This window comes from Suricata suricatta, chromosome 12 (assembly GCF_006229205.1).
Source record: "Suricata suricatta isolate VVHF042 chromosome 12, meerkat_22Aug2017_6uvM2_HiC, whole genome shotgun sequence".
Taxonomy (NCBI): domain Eukaryota; kingdom Metazoa; phylum Chordata; class Mammalia; order Carnivora; family Herpestidae; genus Suricata; species Suricata suricatta.
In genome coordinates, this window is record NC_043711.1 from 92,130,243 (window position 1) to 92,147,229 (window position 16,987).

The 16,987-nt window shown below is 52.8% G+C and overlaps 2 protein-coding genes across 3 annotated transcripts in view; one reads left to right on the forward strand and one right to left on the reverse strand.

The window, feature by feature from the left end:
- Positions 1-5,632, forward strand: part of SNX21 (sorting nexin family member 21) — a 6,101-nt gene extending 469 nt beyond the window's left edge. Inside the window, exons 2-4 of one of the 2 annotated variants that reach the window (XM_029919162.1) lie at positions 36-303; positions 729-886; positions 4,563-5,632. In XM_029919162.1, the coding sequence (XP_029775022.1) occupies positions 42-303; positions 729-886; positions 4,563-5,237 (1,095 nt within the window). In that variant the 5' untranslated portion in view covers positions 36-41 and the 3' untranslated portion in view covers positions 5,238-5,632. Of the gene's footprint in view, positions 1-6; positions 304-728; positions 887-4,562 lie in introns of those variants that run through there. The other variant, XM_029919163.1, reaches the window with a different exon arrangement.
- Positions 5,625-16,887, reverse strand: ACOT8 (acyl-CoA thioesterase 8). The gene is made up of 6 exons (XM_029919164.1): positions 16,671-16,887; positions 15,317-15,453; positions 9,999-10,224; positions 7,975-8,132; positions 7,255-7,449; positions 5,625-5,869 (listed from the first exon to the last, which is right to left on the reverse strand). Exons 1-6 carry the CDS (start codon positions 16,787-16,789, stop codon positions 5,751-5,753), a joined length of 954 nt encoding a protein of 317 aa, XP_029775024.1. The 5' UTR covers positions 16,790-16,887; the 3' UTR covers positions 5,625-5,750.
- Between the last annotated feature and the right edge of the window lie 100 nt (positions 16,888-16,987).

Sequence of the window (16,987 nt, forward strand, 5' to 3'; positions counted from 1 at the left end):
CCGGCCCCAGCCCCAACGTCGCGCGCTCCCCCCAGGGTGCCATGGCCTCGCGGCTCCTGCACCGGCTGCGGCACGCCCTGGCCGGCGACAGCCCGGGGGAGGCGGCGGCCGGCCCGGAGGCCGAGCAGTTCCCGGAGAGCTCGGAGCTAGAGGACGACGACGCCGAGGGCCTGTCCTCCCGCCTCAGCGGCACCCTCAGCTTCACCAGCGCCGAGGACGAAGAGGAGGAGGACGACGAGGACGACGGAGAGATTGGCCCCGACCCTCTGCCCGCCGGGGACGGGGCGTCGGGAGAAGATGCAGGCGAGTTCCCGAGGACACAGGCGGGAGCTGGGGCTCCATTAGGCCTCCGCCCCAGCCTCCTCTTGGCTGTGTGACCTTGAGGGAGTCACAACACCTCTCTGAGTCAAGTTTTCCCTCGTGCCAAATGGGGGAAATCACTCCCATCTCGGGGTTGCTACGAGCGTTAAATGTACAGGGTCCGGGATACCAATCGGAACAATGTGCTCGCGATGTTTAGGGGGTGGAAATATTTAGAGTCTACCGTCTGCTCTGCTAGGCACGGTGTTTGGCCCCAGGCCCTTCTCTGGCTTTCAGTTTGCATTTATGTCAAATGGAAATAAAGCCTGTCTCCCCCTATTGGGAGGGTAAGTGAGGTCACTGCATGTGGTTTATGTCGACCTTAGCCCCAGGCCCGTTGATGTAACTCATGTCATGTGCTCTTGCAGAACGAAGCCCCCCACCTGATGGGCAGCGGGGCAGTCAGCCCCTCACAAGGCAGTTGCAGGATTTCTGGAAGAAGTCCCGGAACACCCTGGTTCCCCAGCGTTTGCTCTTCGAGGTGACCAGCGCCAACGTGGTCAAGGACCCGCCCTCCAAGTACGTGGTGAGTGAGGGTCCAGGAACCCTTGCAGGGGCTGAGTCTAGAACTCTGGCTAAGAGAAAGTAGGGAAGACTCCAACTTCCCGAGGGGCAGTCTGGCTGTGTAGTTCTAAAGGGTTCCATTTTAGGGGTGGGGAAACTGAGGCCAGAAAGGAGCTATAACTTGATCAGATCCTCAGGCAAATAAATGATTTAGCTTCTCTGAGGGATTATGGACCTGCCCCCCCCCAACCAGGTTTTGAGACTAAGAGAACTAGTGTGTGTGGCTCCCAAACCTAGGTTTTGCAAACTGTAGCAAAACACAAGGTATACAGGGAAGAATGTTATCTGGGTCAGACGTGAAACCCAAGTTGCATTAGTCAGTGGTTAAAGAAATGGGCTTTGGGTCCAGCTCTTGATTCAAATCCCACTTATCATCAGCTCTTTGACATCTGGTGAGTTGTGTAACCTTGATAACCCTATTTTCTCATCTGAGCCGTGGGAATACGCAGAGGACTGTGGTAAAAATCAAATGAGACCGTGCACAGAAAGCCCTTAGCATCGTGCCTGGCATTATGAAGTGCTTGATAAAGTGGCAGCTCTATTATTATGACTTAACCTTGGCTTGAAAATGTCTGGCATCTAGGTAGGGCCTGTTGTGGCATCCTTACAACCCAGTTCCCAGACACCCACACTGCACACAACAATCCTGTGTTCAAACTCACAAACTGCAAGATCATGAGGGTAGGAGGGGTTGAGATGAAGAGCAATGTGGGGGAAGGCCTTGGAGTCCATTTTCCTTGCCGGGGAAAGGAGAAACTGCCCGGAGAATGAGGTCTGTGGGGTCCTGAGCCCCAGCCCGCTCTGGCGAGTCCAGGCAGTGGCAGCTCCCGGCCTCAGACTTCCCTGGTCTTCACCTCTCGCCTCCCTTTCTGACTCAGCAGGAACGGGGCCTGGAGCACTGGCCCACATCTGGGCCTCTCCATTCCTCTCACTGCTATTAGTAAACGGGCCACGCCCAAGGGGTGCCTGCTCCAATTTGGGCAGGGATGACTCTCATGATCTAGTCTTTTTTTTTTTTGAGAGACAGAAGAGACAGCGTGAGCAGGGGAGGGTCAGAGAGAGAGGGAGCTACAGATTCTGAAGCAGGCTCCAGGCTCTGAGCTAGATGTCAGCATAGAGCCCAATGTGGGGCTCGAACCCACAAACCGTGAGATCATGACCTGAGCTGAAGCCAGACGCTTAACCAACTGAGCCACCCAGGCACCCCTCTCATGATCTAATCTTAAGAGGCAAAAGTCCCAGCCAGGTGTCACGCATAGGAAGGGGACCCTAAGGAGCAGCTGGGCAGCAGGGACATATGGGGGGACTCTGGGAAGAGTATGACAAGACAGAGCAGGTGGCCCTGACCGGTGTCTGGGGAGACAGATCTCCTCTCTGTCCAGTGGGGACCCTAATTCCTCATTTAACTTCTGGGGGTGAAAAGCACAGGCTGTGGAATTAGGTTGGCCTGGGTTTCAATCCCAGCCGGACCATTTATTAACCAGCTAGGAGACTCAGGGGAGTGTTCGAGTCCTCTGCTCCTCATGGAGCCTGCTTCCTCAGTGGTCACACTTCCTGTGCTCCTTAGTAAAGTGCTCAGCCCAGCACGTGGCACGGGACAGGTACTCGGTTAATGGAGCTACCATCATTATTACCTACCTTGCAAAATATATCATGAATATAAAATAGTTCCCTGTTGCAAAAAAAAAACTAAAAGCAAAAGATAAACACCAGGGGTCATTTTAGACCAATGCTTCTTGAAGTGTATTCTGCAGTCAACTGGTTTCCAGGAATGTTAATAATTGTTCCTTTAAAAAAAAAAGATTTTTGCAGTCAGTATGTTTTGGGAATGCAGAGTAGAAGGAGAATAAAATAAATTTTTAAAAATGTTTTAATATTTATTTTTGAGAGAAAGACAGAGCATGAGTGGGGGAGGGGCAGGGAGAAAGAGACACGAATCCGAAGCAGCTCCAGACTCCCAGCTGTCAGCACAGAGCCTGACGCGGGGTTCAAACTCACAAACTGCAAGATCATGACCTGAGCCGAAGTTGGATGCTTAACTGACTGAGCCACCTGGGCGCCCCTAAAATTTCTTTAAGGATAAACTTCTTAATCCTTTAAAATATTACCGTACACTGAATCTTCAAGAGAAGTATAGAATAAGCAAGCCTAATTGACCAGAGGTGGCTGTAATATTGACAGTTTCAGAGCAGATTGGAGAGAAAAGTGTGGGTTTGATGTTGGTGTGCCTTCAACACCTAACGCTCTCTAATCCCCGTTTTTAAATCTGGTGGCTCAGCATTGTGAGATTAATCGGAGTTCAGGTTCTCAGTTTCAGGGTCATCCTACCCCTGCTGCTCAGCCACTGGCCCATCTAGTACCACCTTCACCAGTCTTGTCCTGGCTAAATGCTACTTGTACCATTCCTTGCTTAACATTTTTAAGTGAACCTATTTTTCGTGTTCAAGAAGTTCAAAAGATTTCAAAGTGCTACTTTATGTGGACAGCCTCGTTTACCATAAAGAGAACCGTAAAACTCGATACCAGAAAAATCAGTGAAAAGGACACCCCGTCCTTAAATCCTGCGTGAACGTTATTGCCTGGAGGCCCCGCCCAGAGATTTGCTTTCTAAGCGCTCTTCTCAAAGTGGAGAAGTATTGAAGTGCATTTTAAAAATCAAACTGAGGGGCGCCTGGGTGGCTCAGTCGGTTAAGCGTCCGGCTTCGGCTCAGGTCATGATCTCACGGTTCGTGGGTTCAAGTCCTATATCGGGCTCTGTGCTGACAGCTCAGAGCCTGGAGTCTGTCTTCAGATTCTATATCCCCCTCTCTCTCTCTGCCCCTCCCCTGCTCCCACTGTCTCTCTCTCTCTCTCTCTCAAAAATAAAGCATTAAAATTTAAAAAATAAATAAATAAATAAAAATCAAACCGAGAGCCTCCTGATCTATAGTCAGGACTCAGAGAATAAGGGGAGTCACCTCCTGTCTCTGATTCAGTGTTATTTACCACCTAGAATCTCAGGACAAACGTTGATTTATACACACCCCACGTGTGCGTAGACATGCGCTGGGCCAGTGCTTCGTTCACTAGAGAGGAAAGTGGACCCAAGGGGGAGCATCGCCTTGCCTGAGGACACACAGGAGTAGCTGACCAGGAGTTCAGGCCATGCCCAGTGTCCTTTTCGTATTGATCACTACGGGGGCTGTCTGAAGACCTCTCTGTCAGGTTGGAATAACCTGGCTAAGGAGGTGAGGGTTCCATGTCCAGAGTGGGACAAAACTCTGGCTGGTCCTGAAAGTTGGTTCCGAGGCCCAAGAAATTCACCTGGGTGTCAGCTCACTGCTGGTTTTCCAGAGGGGCTGTCGGAAGAGCTAACTACCCTATGGGAAGGGAGTGCTCCCTGGAAGGGACAGGAGGGGTGGGGCTCCAGGCACTGAAGCTCATCTCTGTCTTTCTCTCCCCGTGCTGCCTTGGGCCTGGGTCATTTCAGACGAGCCTCAGGTAAGATGGGACTGGGCTCCCTAGCTGCTGCCCCAGCAGCTCCCACCCTCCTGGGCCCAGTCTCAGGGACGAAGGGAAGAGGTGGGGGGCTTCAAGTGTGGGTGCGGGGAGGGGAGCATGGACAACTCCCACCTGCCCTGACCCCACCGTCCCCGCAGCTCTACACCCTCGCCGTGATGGGTCCAGGGCCACCTGATCGTCAGCCAGCCCAGATCTCTCGTCGATACTCGGACTTTGAGCGGCTGCACCGAAACCTGCAGCGACAGTTCCGGGGCCCCATGGCCGCCATCTCCTTTCCCCGGAAGCGCCTGCGCCGGAATTTTACCGCCGAGACCATTGCCCGCCGCAGCCGGGCCTTCGAGCAGTTTCTGAGCCACCTGCAGGCCGTGCCTGAGTTGCGCTGTGCCCCGGACCTGCAGGACTTCTTCGTGCTGCCTGAGCTGCGGCGGGCCCAGAGCCTCACCTGCACTGGCCTCTACCGCGAGGCTCTGGCACTCTGGGCCAACGCCTGGCAGCTGCAGACCCAGCTAGGCACCCCCTTGGGCCCAGACCGCCCTCTGCTGACCCTGGCCGGGCTGGCTGTGTGCCACCAGGAGCTGGAGGACCCTGGCGAGGCCCGGGCATGCTGTGAGAGAGCCTTGGAACTGCTGGGGGACAAGAATCCACACCCTCTGCTGGCACCCTTTCTGGAGGCCCACGTGCGGCTCTCCTGGCGCCTGGGCCTGGACAAACGCCAGTCGGAGGCCCGCCTCCAGGCCCTGCAGGAAGCAGGTCTGACCCCCACGCCACCCCCCAGTCTCAAAGAACTGCTCATCAAGGAGGTACTGGACTAGGCTTACTGCCACTGTGGGGAGAGGCACTGCCCCAGGATGGGGGGTGGGGGTGGGCACTGAGGGCATGGAGAGCAGTTGGGAAGCTGCAGGGGGTGCTGGAAACCCCTGGAAATTCTACAAAGAATTTGCAGCAAACCAAGGAAGCAGGTTCCTTCTGTCGAGCTGGGCTCAGGACAAGCTTCGGCTGGGGTTGCCCTGGGATGGTACCGGAGGGAAGCCGGATGGATGCAGCCTCTCCAGCTCATGAATGCCTGGGGATGATGCCCCAGGGTAGGTCGGTGTCCCCTCTTCCTTGGCCCGAGGGCCAGGGACTCTGCCTCTGGAGTCCTGGAGCTGAGGGCTGGAGCAGGGCTGCAGCCTGGCCCCGGGGAATTAAAGGCCAGGAGCTCCAGTGGTATGAGACTGTTTATTGGGTTTGGGGACAGCAGTCCTAGCCCTTGACTGTAATTCCTGCATCAGGAGTTGGTGGAGAAGGGCGATCCTTGAAGCCCTGGGCCAAGCTGGTACCTCTGGCTACAGCTTGCTCTTTGAGGCCAAGGGCTTCACTCGGATCACGCCCTCCTGAGCACAGGACACAGCCAGGATGCCATCCCGACGCCACAGCCGCCCTTCGACCAGCCCCCGGGAGCCACCTGTGGGTGAGAAGGGCAAGAATGACCTCACTCCTTCACAGCCCAGCACCATGTGCTTCGTGAAAAAGGTGCCCCTGGTCTGACCGCCCCTACGAGGGCACACCAAGTGTGGTGCCTCTCCCGATCTCTAGGTGCTCCTTTATGACCTTGGGGTAACTCCTGTGAGAACCCATTGACAGTTTGAAAGCACTTTCACACACCCACCGGCTTCCTCAAAAAGGAAAGGGAGGAGGGCTGAGGGCAGTCTTGGTCACTAGCTTGGCCTGGTAGAGTCACCTGCCCTGGCCACTTGTGGTAGGAAACCTGTCACTTCCCTTCCTAATAAATGAAACCGGGTCCTCCAGGGTGGTGATTCATGAAAATCACCCCCACGGTGCCCCCGCCCCACTAGCAGGAAGAAGGGGGTGCAGGGAGGGCCTGGGGCCATTGGGTCTGGCCACCCCTCCTTCCCTGGAGATTCCCCTGCTAGCCCTGGGCTGGAGGTGGAAGGTTCTGAAGGGAGCTGCTGGTCTCCCTGACACAGAGCAGAGCTCACGTAGTTCTCATAGTAGCCAAGTGAAACAGGCCCATCTTCCAAATGAAGACAGTAAAGTCCCAGGAGGCTTAGGAATTCAGCCATAAGGAGCTGGCCAAGGCCAAACCCAAGCGTCCTGACTGCAAGGCTGGTGATCCTGTTGGTTCTAGAGAGCACCCCCTTCCCTGAGTACAGAACCCCGTAAGTTTTGTCCTTGTCTCACAAAGCAAGGCTTTTCTTCATTTGAAAAGCAGTTCCCCGGAAGGGAGCCCAGGGCTCCGAGACCAGGTACTGACGGGCCAGTCTGGGCTTCTCTGTACACTACGTGCATCCAGGTTGTGGAGCCCTTAGAGATGACTGAAGGCCCTGACCCCCAACCAGGTTGGCTCATCAGCACTGTCACTCAGGGACCTTCTTAAAAATAGTTCCCTGGATTTTATCCAAGGCCTGCTGAGTCAGAATCCTGGGGGTAGACTCTGAGAACCTATTTTGAAAAAGCTCCCCCAAGTGGCAGTCTGATGGGCCACCAGGTTTGGGTACCACTGCTCTTGTGTGACCCTATTTGTTTAGATGGGGAAACTGAGGCTCCGAGAGGAGCTGGGACTTTCCCCGGATCACACAGAGAATCTGAAGAGGTTCTGGACTAGAACCGGGTCTCTAGTGCTTCCTGCCTGTTACAGACACTAAGCAGAGTGGGTGTCCCATCTCAAGCCTCATCCTGTCATTTTGAAGAGAAGAATGCCAGAGCCTAGAGGTGGCAGGAGAGGAAGTGACGTGCCCCACAAGATGGGGGCAGGGGACAGCATCACCCAAAAAAGCAGGCTTCCTACCCCCCACCGTCAGCCCCATTGTCCCAGTGGCCCATACTCACCAGCCCAGGGGCTCTCGCATTCATAGAGCATCCAGTGGTCGGCTCGGAAGGGGTTGTGGAACCACAGGGAATGGTCCAAAGACACCATGAAGTGCACCTTATGCTGCCACTGGTGGGGCAGCAGCGCTGTGCCCAGGAAGGCATAGTCCGAGATGTAGGCAGCCACACAGCAGTGCATCTTCATGTCGCCCTCCCCTGCAACACGTTCCGGCCCCATCAGCCCTGGGCTCCTGGGCTTTACAGCTCAGGCTCTGCAGGGGGGCAGGGGGCAGAGAGGGACTGCCATGCACAGATGTGTAGACTGTTCACTGCATCAGGGCACCTGGCATAAAGGGTGTGTATCTGTGTGTGACAGGTGACAAAGGCGGTAGGGACAGGCAGAGGACAGGGGTGAGTGAAGACTGGATTTCAGGTGCTGGGTGCTGTCAAGGGTGTCGTCTTCCAGCCTGTACAGAGGCCCCATATGGTTAGCAGAGGTTCCTGGAGAAGAATCTCAGCCAGGTGCCTTGCCGTCCCAAGAAAGGGCTGACATTAGGATTATTAGAGTCCCCTCCTCTTTCGCCCCATACAAGCGGCTGAGAGGGTCCTGGCGAGAAGCTAAGCCAACTTCCCCATCACGCAGACAAGGACACAGGCCCAGAGAGGGGAAGTAACATGCCCAGCACCACACAGGGCAGACCCCCAGAGAGAGTTTCCTTCCGGTCCTTGGGGTCCTCTTACCAATATGGCCCCGGGCTCGCACCCAGAACATCTGTTTGGGCTCCATGCTCTGCAGCTGGCTCAGGGTAGGTGGGTTTACCAGCTTGATCTCAATGGGCACATCCTTGGCAGCAATTCGGTTCAGTCCCACCCGGTACTTCTCTTGGAGATTCGGGTCCCTGAAAGTAAAGAGGAAAGGGAGAGCCTCTCTGAGCTGCCTCAGTGACCCGCCCTTGGTCCTCCGCAGGGACTCGACTTTTCCCCACAGCCCCCCTCCTCTCTGGCAGGCAGAAAAGGGTAGTGTCTGAATCCTTCCTTTGCCACTTACATGCCATGTGACCTTGGCAAGTTAGTCACCTCTCTGAGCCCACCTTCCCGTCTGCAAAACATAGACGGTGACAGTAGCTACCAGAGTAGCAAGTCACACCCATAACAGGCACAGTTCTAAGCATCTCACGTACGTTAACACTTCACAACCCTATGAGACGAAGCTGTTTATCATCACCCCATCCGATGAAGGCATTAGGCCCCGAGACTCCGAGGAGCTTACTCAGCAAGTGGAGAGGCAGGGTCTGGGCCCCGAAGCGTGGCTCGTGCTCTTAACCACTTCACTCTTCCCAACTTTCAGAAACAGGATGCACAACTGGACTGCGCTGCGTGAAGCAAGTGGGAACACTGGGTCCCCACAGGGGCGGGGCCCATTTCTAGGGAAGCCCCTTGGCCACAGTAATAACCAGCCCTGGTGCTCTTCACCAGTATTTCCTCCCCTGCACCCTCCAGGCCACCCTCCCACAGACCTCCTGCGGCGATGGAATGTTCTGTAGCACACTCTCCATCACAGTAGCCGCCAGCCACGTGTGGCTAGCGGCTTCCCAGTTGGACCGCACAGCTCTAGATTTACAGACCTTTAAGAACAATGTCCTCCTTTTATCTCAGCAAACGTTTTTGAGCTCTGACGGCAGACCAGGCTCTCTGCTTATTCCTCTCTGTCAGCAGTGGTACAACTACAATTTATGGGGTATTCACCCAGTACCTTATTGCCTCGCACCTCACTTAATCCTCACAGCAGCTTTATGAGGGAGGAATTATGATTAGCACCATTTCCTAACTGTGGGCACCAGCTCAGAGGAGGAAAGCAACTTGCCCAAACTCACACAGCTAGCAGAAAGAGTCTAGGTTTGAACCGAGGCCTTTACCAAAAGATCAAACCCACATCCACCCCATCAGTATCCGTCCCTCCGTGCAGCACAGGGTACAGGAGCTCTCCGTATGACACAACTGTAAAGTAGCCATGACAAACATGGCCACTCCCATTTTCCGCACGAAGAAGCAGGGCTCTGAGAGGCTGGGGAATCGGGCAAAGTCACACAGCAGGTGAGCACTAACAGAGGCACAGGCCTGGCCAGAATCTGTTGTGTCTGTCCCGTTTCGGGACCCAGAGCTCTCTCTCCCCGGCCCCAGCACTTTTCCAACTTTATTAGCTGCGATCCGAGTAAGAAATCTATTTTACCAGGCGATATTCAAAATATTTAACACACGAAGGCAAAGGCAGCAGGGACCGTCACCCGTGCCTGGTGCGAACAAGGCTGCTGGATCATGGGGGGCCCCAGAGGGAGAGACGGATCGCTCAGGGAGCAGGGAGGGACTCACCAAGTAATTACAAAAGTATTTCAGCATGTGAACTGCCACAGTGCCTGAAATGGCTGAATCATAAGCTCTGCGTTTACACTGTCACCCAACACACCTGCCCACACACATCTACTCACACACACCGCCACACGCACAACTGAAACTAAAGTTTCACAAAGGGTTCTTACCCAGTGCACTCTAGTATCTTCCTTTCTGGTCCCTCTCACCCCCACCCCCCAAACCCTCTCTCTCTCTATATATATATCTATATGTATGTATACATATAGACACACATACATATACACATATGTGGTTTGGTATTTTTTTTTTCTCCCTAATCTAAAATTTTAAAATAGATCCCACGACCCACTGAGAGCTGACAGCTGCCGTCGCCCTGGAACCTCCAGGTCTCTCACCGCAAATACTGGTCAATGAGGGCCTCGTGGTCAAGCAGCTCTTCTGGGGGCGGCACCGTGGGCATGGAGAACTGGTGCTGTAGGGGGCTGGGCTGAGCCTTCTGGAAGGAGGCCTGGCAGATGAAGATGGGCTTGCCATGCTGTACGGCCTTCACGGAGCGCACGGAGAAGCTTGTGCCTGTTCGCGTCCGCTCCACCTGGTAGAGCACTGGCACCTTCGGGTCCCCTGCAGCGGGCACAGGGGATGCAGTGAGCCCAAGGGAGCCCCACAGGACCAGTCATCACCACACTGGCTGGACGGGTTCTCTATTCCTTGTTCTCTATCCCTTTCCTGCTCTGTAGCAACTGACTGAGGCCCGCTACAGCCCAGGTACTGGGGACACCGGGACAGTATTAGACCCTACCATCCGGGTGCTCTGGGACAAGCAGAGCTCCTCTCTCGCAGCAGCACAGAACAGAGGGGCATGGCCAGATTCCCTGCATTCAAATCCTGGCCCCACCACTCCCTGACTGTGTGGCCTTGGGAAAATTCTCCAACATCTCTGAGCATTTTGCCCATCTGTACGACAGGGTTCCTCGGGGCTCATACCTCTCAGTATCTTAATGATAATTAGATTAGCCACAGTTGTCAAGTGTTTAGAATACCCAGCACGTAGGAAGGGCTCTATGAGTGTTTGTTAAAGAAAGTAAATAATCCCAGCTTTTGTTTTGCTTCACCTGTGCCAGGGATCAAGTCCAATACTGTTCTTGTAGATTGAAGGTCAGTAACTCTAGCCTGCTGCCTTTTTTTCTTTTTTCTTTTTTCAGAACAAGCTAAAGCTATTTATTCGGGGTTTAGTGTAGCACGGGAGGCAGCCAGCGTCACTTACGTGCAGCAGAAGCTCAAAGGCAGGCAGAGGAGGGAGAAAGCATGATAGTGAAGAGATACAGGATCGGAAGCTGCTGGTGCGAGGAATCCGTAGGGAGCTAACTAAAAACAGGGCATCGACGTAATTGGGTCAGTGCGCATATTTGGCTTTCTCTGGTTGGTCCTAAGTTGGAGGTGGGGACAAAAATTAGAGAAGCTGTCTCTATTAGTCAAGACTTGGCTGTTTGGAGCTGACCGTTACAGGGGCTATGGTTCGGCTTCTCGGGTCGCTTGCTGCCAACTGTGGATCAGAATTCTATGTTCATAGATGATCTGGCCACTGTCTGCTTGACTATTCATCCCCTAAGAAGCCTGTGGTCAGTCAGTCACTTCATCCTAGATGGAAAGAGCAGTCCCTTGGCCCTTCTCTTCTGGATGTCTGCATCCCCAGCAGAGCATGGAAACCATCAGCCCTGGGTCTGGGGTGTTGGGCCCCCAATAAGCCAGTCCAGAGAGTTTTTAGGAGGATCCCCTTGACGTCCCTGAAGTCCGTCAGTGTCTGAGTCAGGCCAATGTTGGAGAACTCTGAGACCTTGGCAGTGAGACACCTTGGGGATGATTTTGAATTTCCAGATGAAAGAAGCAGGTCTCAGGAAGTGTTGCTTCCTCCACCGTCACCCACAGTCCACACGCGGAGCCAGCAGGGCGCTGGAGGCTCGTTCAACGACAGACACAAGCTGGCTGGTCTGCTCAGCGGGCTGCTGAGCGCCAATGCCAAAGGGGGTGGCGTTGGGGGGTGGGGGGCAAGGTCAAGAGTCCAGATTCTGGAAACAGCTACATGTGCATTCTGATTCCAGGTGCTGGAAAGGACCCCTCCTTTCCCTTTTCCCTACCAACCAACTTAGAAAAAAAGCCCTAATCCTCCCCTTAGGCTGCAGCTAAAAGACATGACTTTGCATTACCTTTCAGTGTTCATGAGTTCCAGACCTGTTCTTAGACACTTATTGGAACAGAGCAGCCCCTGGAATATACTGAAGGAAGGGACCCAACAGTTTTGGAATGACTGCTCGGTGCCAGGTGACATTAGTAATTAAGGCCGGGCTTCCCCTGTGGGTCTCACAATAACTATGCAAAGTTCTATCCCCATTGAATAGGTGAGGAAACCGGTGCCATTAACATTTTTCAAATACAGACAAGCCCATTTGTTTACATATTACCTTCTGTTGCTTTTGCCCTCAAAGCGAAAAAAGGTTAAAAATATGAAACATTTTTTCAGGGAGGCTCCAGCCCAACAGGGGTTGTTGAACTATGACCCTGAGGTCAAAATCCTACGCTCTACCGACTGAGCCAGCCAGGGGCCCCAAAACCTAAAATGTTTTTATCCGGCCCTTTACAGATTAATGTGTGATGACTCGACTCTGGCTCTAAACCTATACCAAGTCAGATGACTCCTGTCCTACAGTCTTCTACCTCTCTAGAGAAATACTTACAAAAAAACAAACAAACAAAACAAAAAGTTAAACTGTCATTCTTTCCTGGGTTTTTAAAAAAAAAATTTAATGATTATTTTTGAGAGAGAGAGAGGGAGAGAGAGAGTACAAGCAAGTAGGGCAGGGGGCAGAGAGAGGGGGACACAAAATCTGAAGCAGTCTCCAGGTTCTGCAGCATGGAGGCTGATGTGGGGCTTGAACCTATAAACTGCGAGGTCATGACCTGAGCCCAACTCAGATGCATAACTTTCCTGGGGTTTCAGCCCAAGAACTGATATGATAAATAGCCAAGGACAATAACCTCACCCCAGCATCTTTTATTTAAAAATATCGAGGGGCGCCTGGATGGCTCAGTCTGTTAAGTGTCTAACTCTTGATCTCAGCTCAGGCTTTGATCTCAGGGTCGTAAGTTCAAACACCCCATTGAACTCTGTGCTGGGGATGAACCCCTCTTTAAAAAAAAAAGGTTAAAAATATGAAACATCATCTTTGGACCCAGTAAGAGGTCACATCAGAAAGTGTAAGAGAGCTTCCCACTTCTCCTTGCTGCCAAGAAGTTCAGAACGAACTGCAATAATATGCCTTAGCCTCGTTTTTTTTTTTAACAGAATCATTTCTTCCGAATCGTTACTAGCCTCCTGTCCCTTGACCTATTTCAATAGTCCTGTAAGAGTTGCCAGTTCTTTTTTCTTTTTTTTTTTAAATTTTTTAATGTTTATTTTTTGAGAGAGAGGGACAGAGTGGGAGAGGCAGAGAGTGGGAGACATAGAACCTGAAGTAAGCTCTGGGCTCTGAGCTGTCAGCACAGAGCTTGATGCGGGGCTTGAACCCATGGACTGCGAGATCATGACCTAAGCTGAAGTCGGACAATTAACCACCCAGGCGTCCCCATTTTCTCCCCTTTTTAAATGCTTATTTATTTATTTGAGAATGAGAAAGAGAGAGAGCGAGCAAGAGGGGTAGGAGCAGAGAGAGGGAGAGAAAGAGAATCCCAAGCAGGCTCTGCACTGATGGCCACTTAACCGACTGAACCACCCAGGTGCCTCACTACCAATTATTTTAAGCTGTCTTGCAGCCTTTCAAGAAGCGGGTAGGGACACAAATAATTGATTATTTTAAAACAGTAGCATGGGCACGTCTCATTTCATGCTTCCCCTGGATGGAGACTTTCCAAGGAAAAGGATCCTTTCCCCAGACCCTGGTAACTCTCTAATGGTTTGGAATTATCTCCCAAGAGTGAAGGAGAAAAGCAAAGGAGGGGGAAAGAGTGTGGAGCTTGGGTTTAAATCCCAGCTCCGCCTCCCTGAGCACTGTGGGAACTGGTTACACCACCTCGTCTGGTCCCTGGCTTCCTTACGGGTGGAATGGTGGCAGGAATGCCCACCCCTCATGCTTACTTATAAGGACTAAACAAGGTCGTGTACATAGCTATGCACCGTATCATGCAAATGTTAGTTATTCCCATAAGTTCCTCATCAAAAACGAATGATAGATCTCACTTATGGAAAACCAGCAACAGTCCAGGCCCTGCACTGGATACTTTACTTACTCACAAAGACCAAAAATTCTTTAGAAACAAGAGAAGGAGGCCCATTCAGAGCGATGAGGTAATGCTCCGAATGCCACAAAACACAACACAGCTGTCTCACTGGGCTAGAAGGATTACAAGACGGAGAGCATAGCATTTCCGGAGTTTTCAACTACACTGAAGAAGTAAGAGCACATCTGCTCCCAACCAGCAGAAAGGTAAGAACAGGGCTGACCCCACAGGAAGTATTCAAATCCTCTAGAGCAGCGACTGTCAGGGAGGGGCAGGCTGCACAAGGACAGGGAGTGAGCGACAGCATAGGAACACAGTATGGAAAAAAAGGGGTCTTTACTCTTAGTATATGTGCTGCCGAAGCGAGCACAGGGGTATTTACTCTTATAACGAATCTGCAGGGGCGCCTGGGCAGCTCAGATGGTTATATGACCAACTGACTCTCGATATTGACTCAGGTCACAATCTCACAGTTCTCGAGTTCAAGCCCCACATCAGGCTCCGCGCTGACCCTGCAGAGCCTGCTTGGGATTCTCTTCCCCACCCCCCGCCCCCACCTCCCCTAAATCCATTTGCACATGCTCTTTCTCAAAAATAAACTTTTAAAAAGTTATAACTATATCTGTAAAATGAAGGGGAAAGCCTTGCTATTGTTTTCTTAATATAAATCACATATTGTAAAGTTCCATAAATTCGTCACAGCCCATGAGACTGTGCAGAAGACACGGACTGAAAATTTCAGGCATCTGCTTTAGGAGGGAGGGGAAGGGAGGGAAGGAGAGATTTTTATGCTTCTCAAAAGGATTACTCTCTCACCCGTTACTGGATTCCAGAGCTGTAAACAGCTGTAGGGATCTCACACTAGAGCCCCCACTTCTCCATTTTTCAGGTGGGGAGAACCAAGCCTGGCAGGGAGGAGGGGTGGGAGGGGAGATGGGAGTATGGGTGGGGGGTAACCTCACTCAAGAGCGCTGGGCGCGTTAGTGGCAAAGCTGAAACCAGACCCAAGTTCTCCTGATTTGCAGGCCGGTGCTCTCTTCTCCAGGCCAAGCTGCCTACTGCTGAACTAGCAGAGGTGACAGCACCCCTCTGGGGATCCAGTACAGCACTTGGCACCAGAAGGTGCGTAAAGAATGAAGAATAAAACACCTGCAGGGAACAGTTAAGCCACAGAGTCTTGTCATTCCGCTCAGAAAACAGGTCCTCCATGATCTCAGCAGTTGTGAGGTCCGACACTCTTCTTGGCCCCTTGCCTTGTTCCTCTCTAGGCTCCCCTGAGTGGGATCATGGAACAGTCTCTCTCTCCCCTTCCCCCGCTGCCCATCCTCCCTCCGCCTCCCCCTCCTTCCCTCTTTCTCCTAGGACAGCCCCCTTAAGTCCAGGAAGAAGTGGCTGATGGACCATCAGGTTGGCTTGGGGATAAGGAGGGGGGACAGTTTACCTGTGCGTACAAAGTAGCAATGCAAAGAATGCACGTGGACGTCTTCACTCACAGACTTGGCTGCGGCCACCAGGGCCTGGCCCACGATCTGACCCCCAAACAGCCGCTGGGTTGTGGGTACCCAGTAATGCCTTCCTCTGTGGGGAGAGGGGAAAGCAGGAAATACTCGGGGACCAGACCAAATCCTGCAACCATCACTGAGCCTATAGGGTAGGATCTCTCAGCCTCACTGGGGTTTGAGATCCTTTTGAGAATCTGGTGAGAGCCATGGACCCTTCTCCAAAGCAAATACCTTTACTCTGCACACAGCATACAACTTCAGGGTCCTCAAGACTGCCCAACCCTTCTGGGCTTCGTGAAGGACAAGGAACCAATTTCCTTATTTTACACAGAGAACAGGGATCAGAGAGGGAAAGTGACTTGAGCAAGGTCACACGACTTAAACATTGCCAGTCCTGAGCAGTATCTGCATCTTTCCCCCCAGGTCCAGTGTTTCTTCCACTGCTGATTCCAGGGTAAGGCAGAAGCCCCTCAAGGCCGTGTGAGGTTGAAGATGAATTCCAAGAGCTGGGGGGTAAACTGCATTAAAACCTGCCACTTACAGCTCTCAGACTTCAAGTCTAAGCCCGTCCATGTACAGATAAGAAAACTGAAGCCCCAGAGGTAAAATTCCAGTTTCCCATCACCCAGCCCAGCGCACCCCCAGGTTAGGGTTTGTTTGTTTTAATATAATGCATTCCAAGTAGCCCTCCAGGAAGTCTTTTGTAATTCTTAAGTAAGGGGAAGGGAAGCTACCCCCAAAGATGGCTTCTGAAAAGCCAGTAGGAACCTTGAAGGCCAAAATGATTAAAAATATAATCAGAAAAAATATAAGCAGCATGGACAAGGAAACCGGCTCGGGCCTCAGAATGAGTAATGAGCTACTGGACCCCACCAAGTGGTGTAGGGGACAAGGTATGTAAGAGGAAATGGAACACGAAAACACAAGGAGCTGCTTCTAAGTTTCAAACCTGATCAGCTGGAGGCACTTGGACAAGTCACCGTCCTTTGTGGGCTGGCTCCCCGGGGGACAGGACTCCTCAAGGGAGGCTGCCAAGAAGGCTATCTCAGGCCACCACTTTATTTGCCCAGATTGCTAGGACATCCTAGGGATGGGGCTACGCAGACCTGGTGCGGAGGAAGAAGCTGGGGCAGCGGAGCCACATCTCTCAGAGACTAGTTCTCTCCCAATCGCAGGGTGCAGAGACTGCATCCCGCGCAGAGCCCATCCTCGTCCGGGGTACTATGAGGAGGGGGCAACGCTCCCTCTGCCTCTGTCCCTATGCGCGGAGTGCGGGCAGATGCGGCCGGCTACCTGAACAGATCCTCGTCTAGCGGCTCGAGGTTGAGCACGCTGGTAACCAGGACGCTGCGGAGGTCCCCGGGGGGATCGCCGCCGCTCTGCCGGTCCTCGGGAGCCTGCGAGGACGACATGGGGGTCACTTGCTGCCGGCCAGAATGCTGCGCGGGACAGACACGCGAAGACTCGCGTTAAACGACCAGCTTCTTCCGGCAGCTTGTTCCGGCAAACGGAAGTCCCCTGCGGACCCCGAAAAAGCGGGATCCAAGTCATGGTTGGCCAATGCTCCTGTCAGTCTTCGTGAGAGGGCGGTGATGTTCCTCTAGCGATTG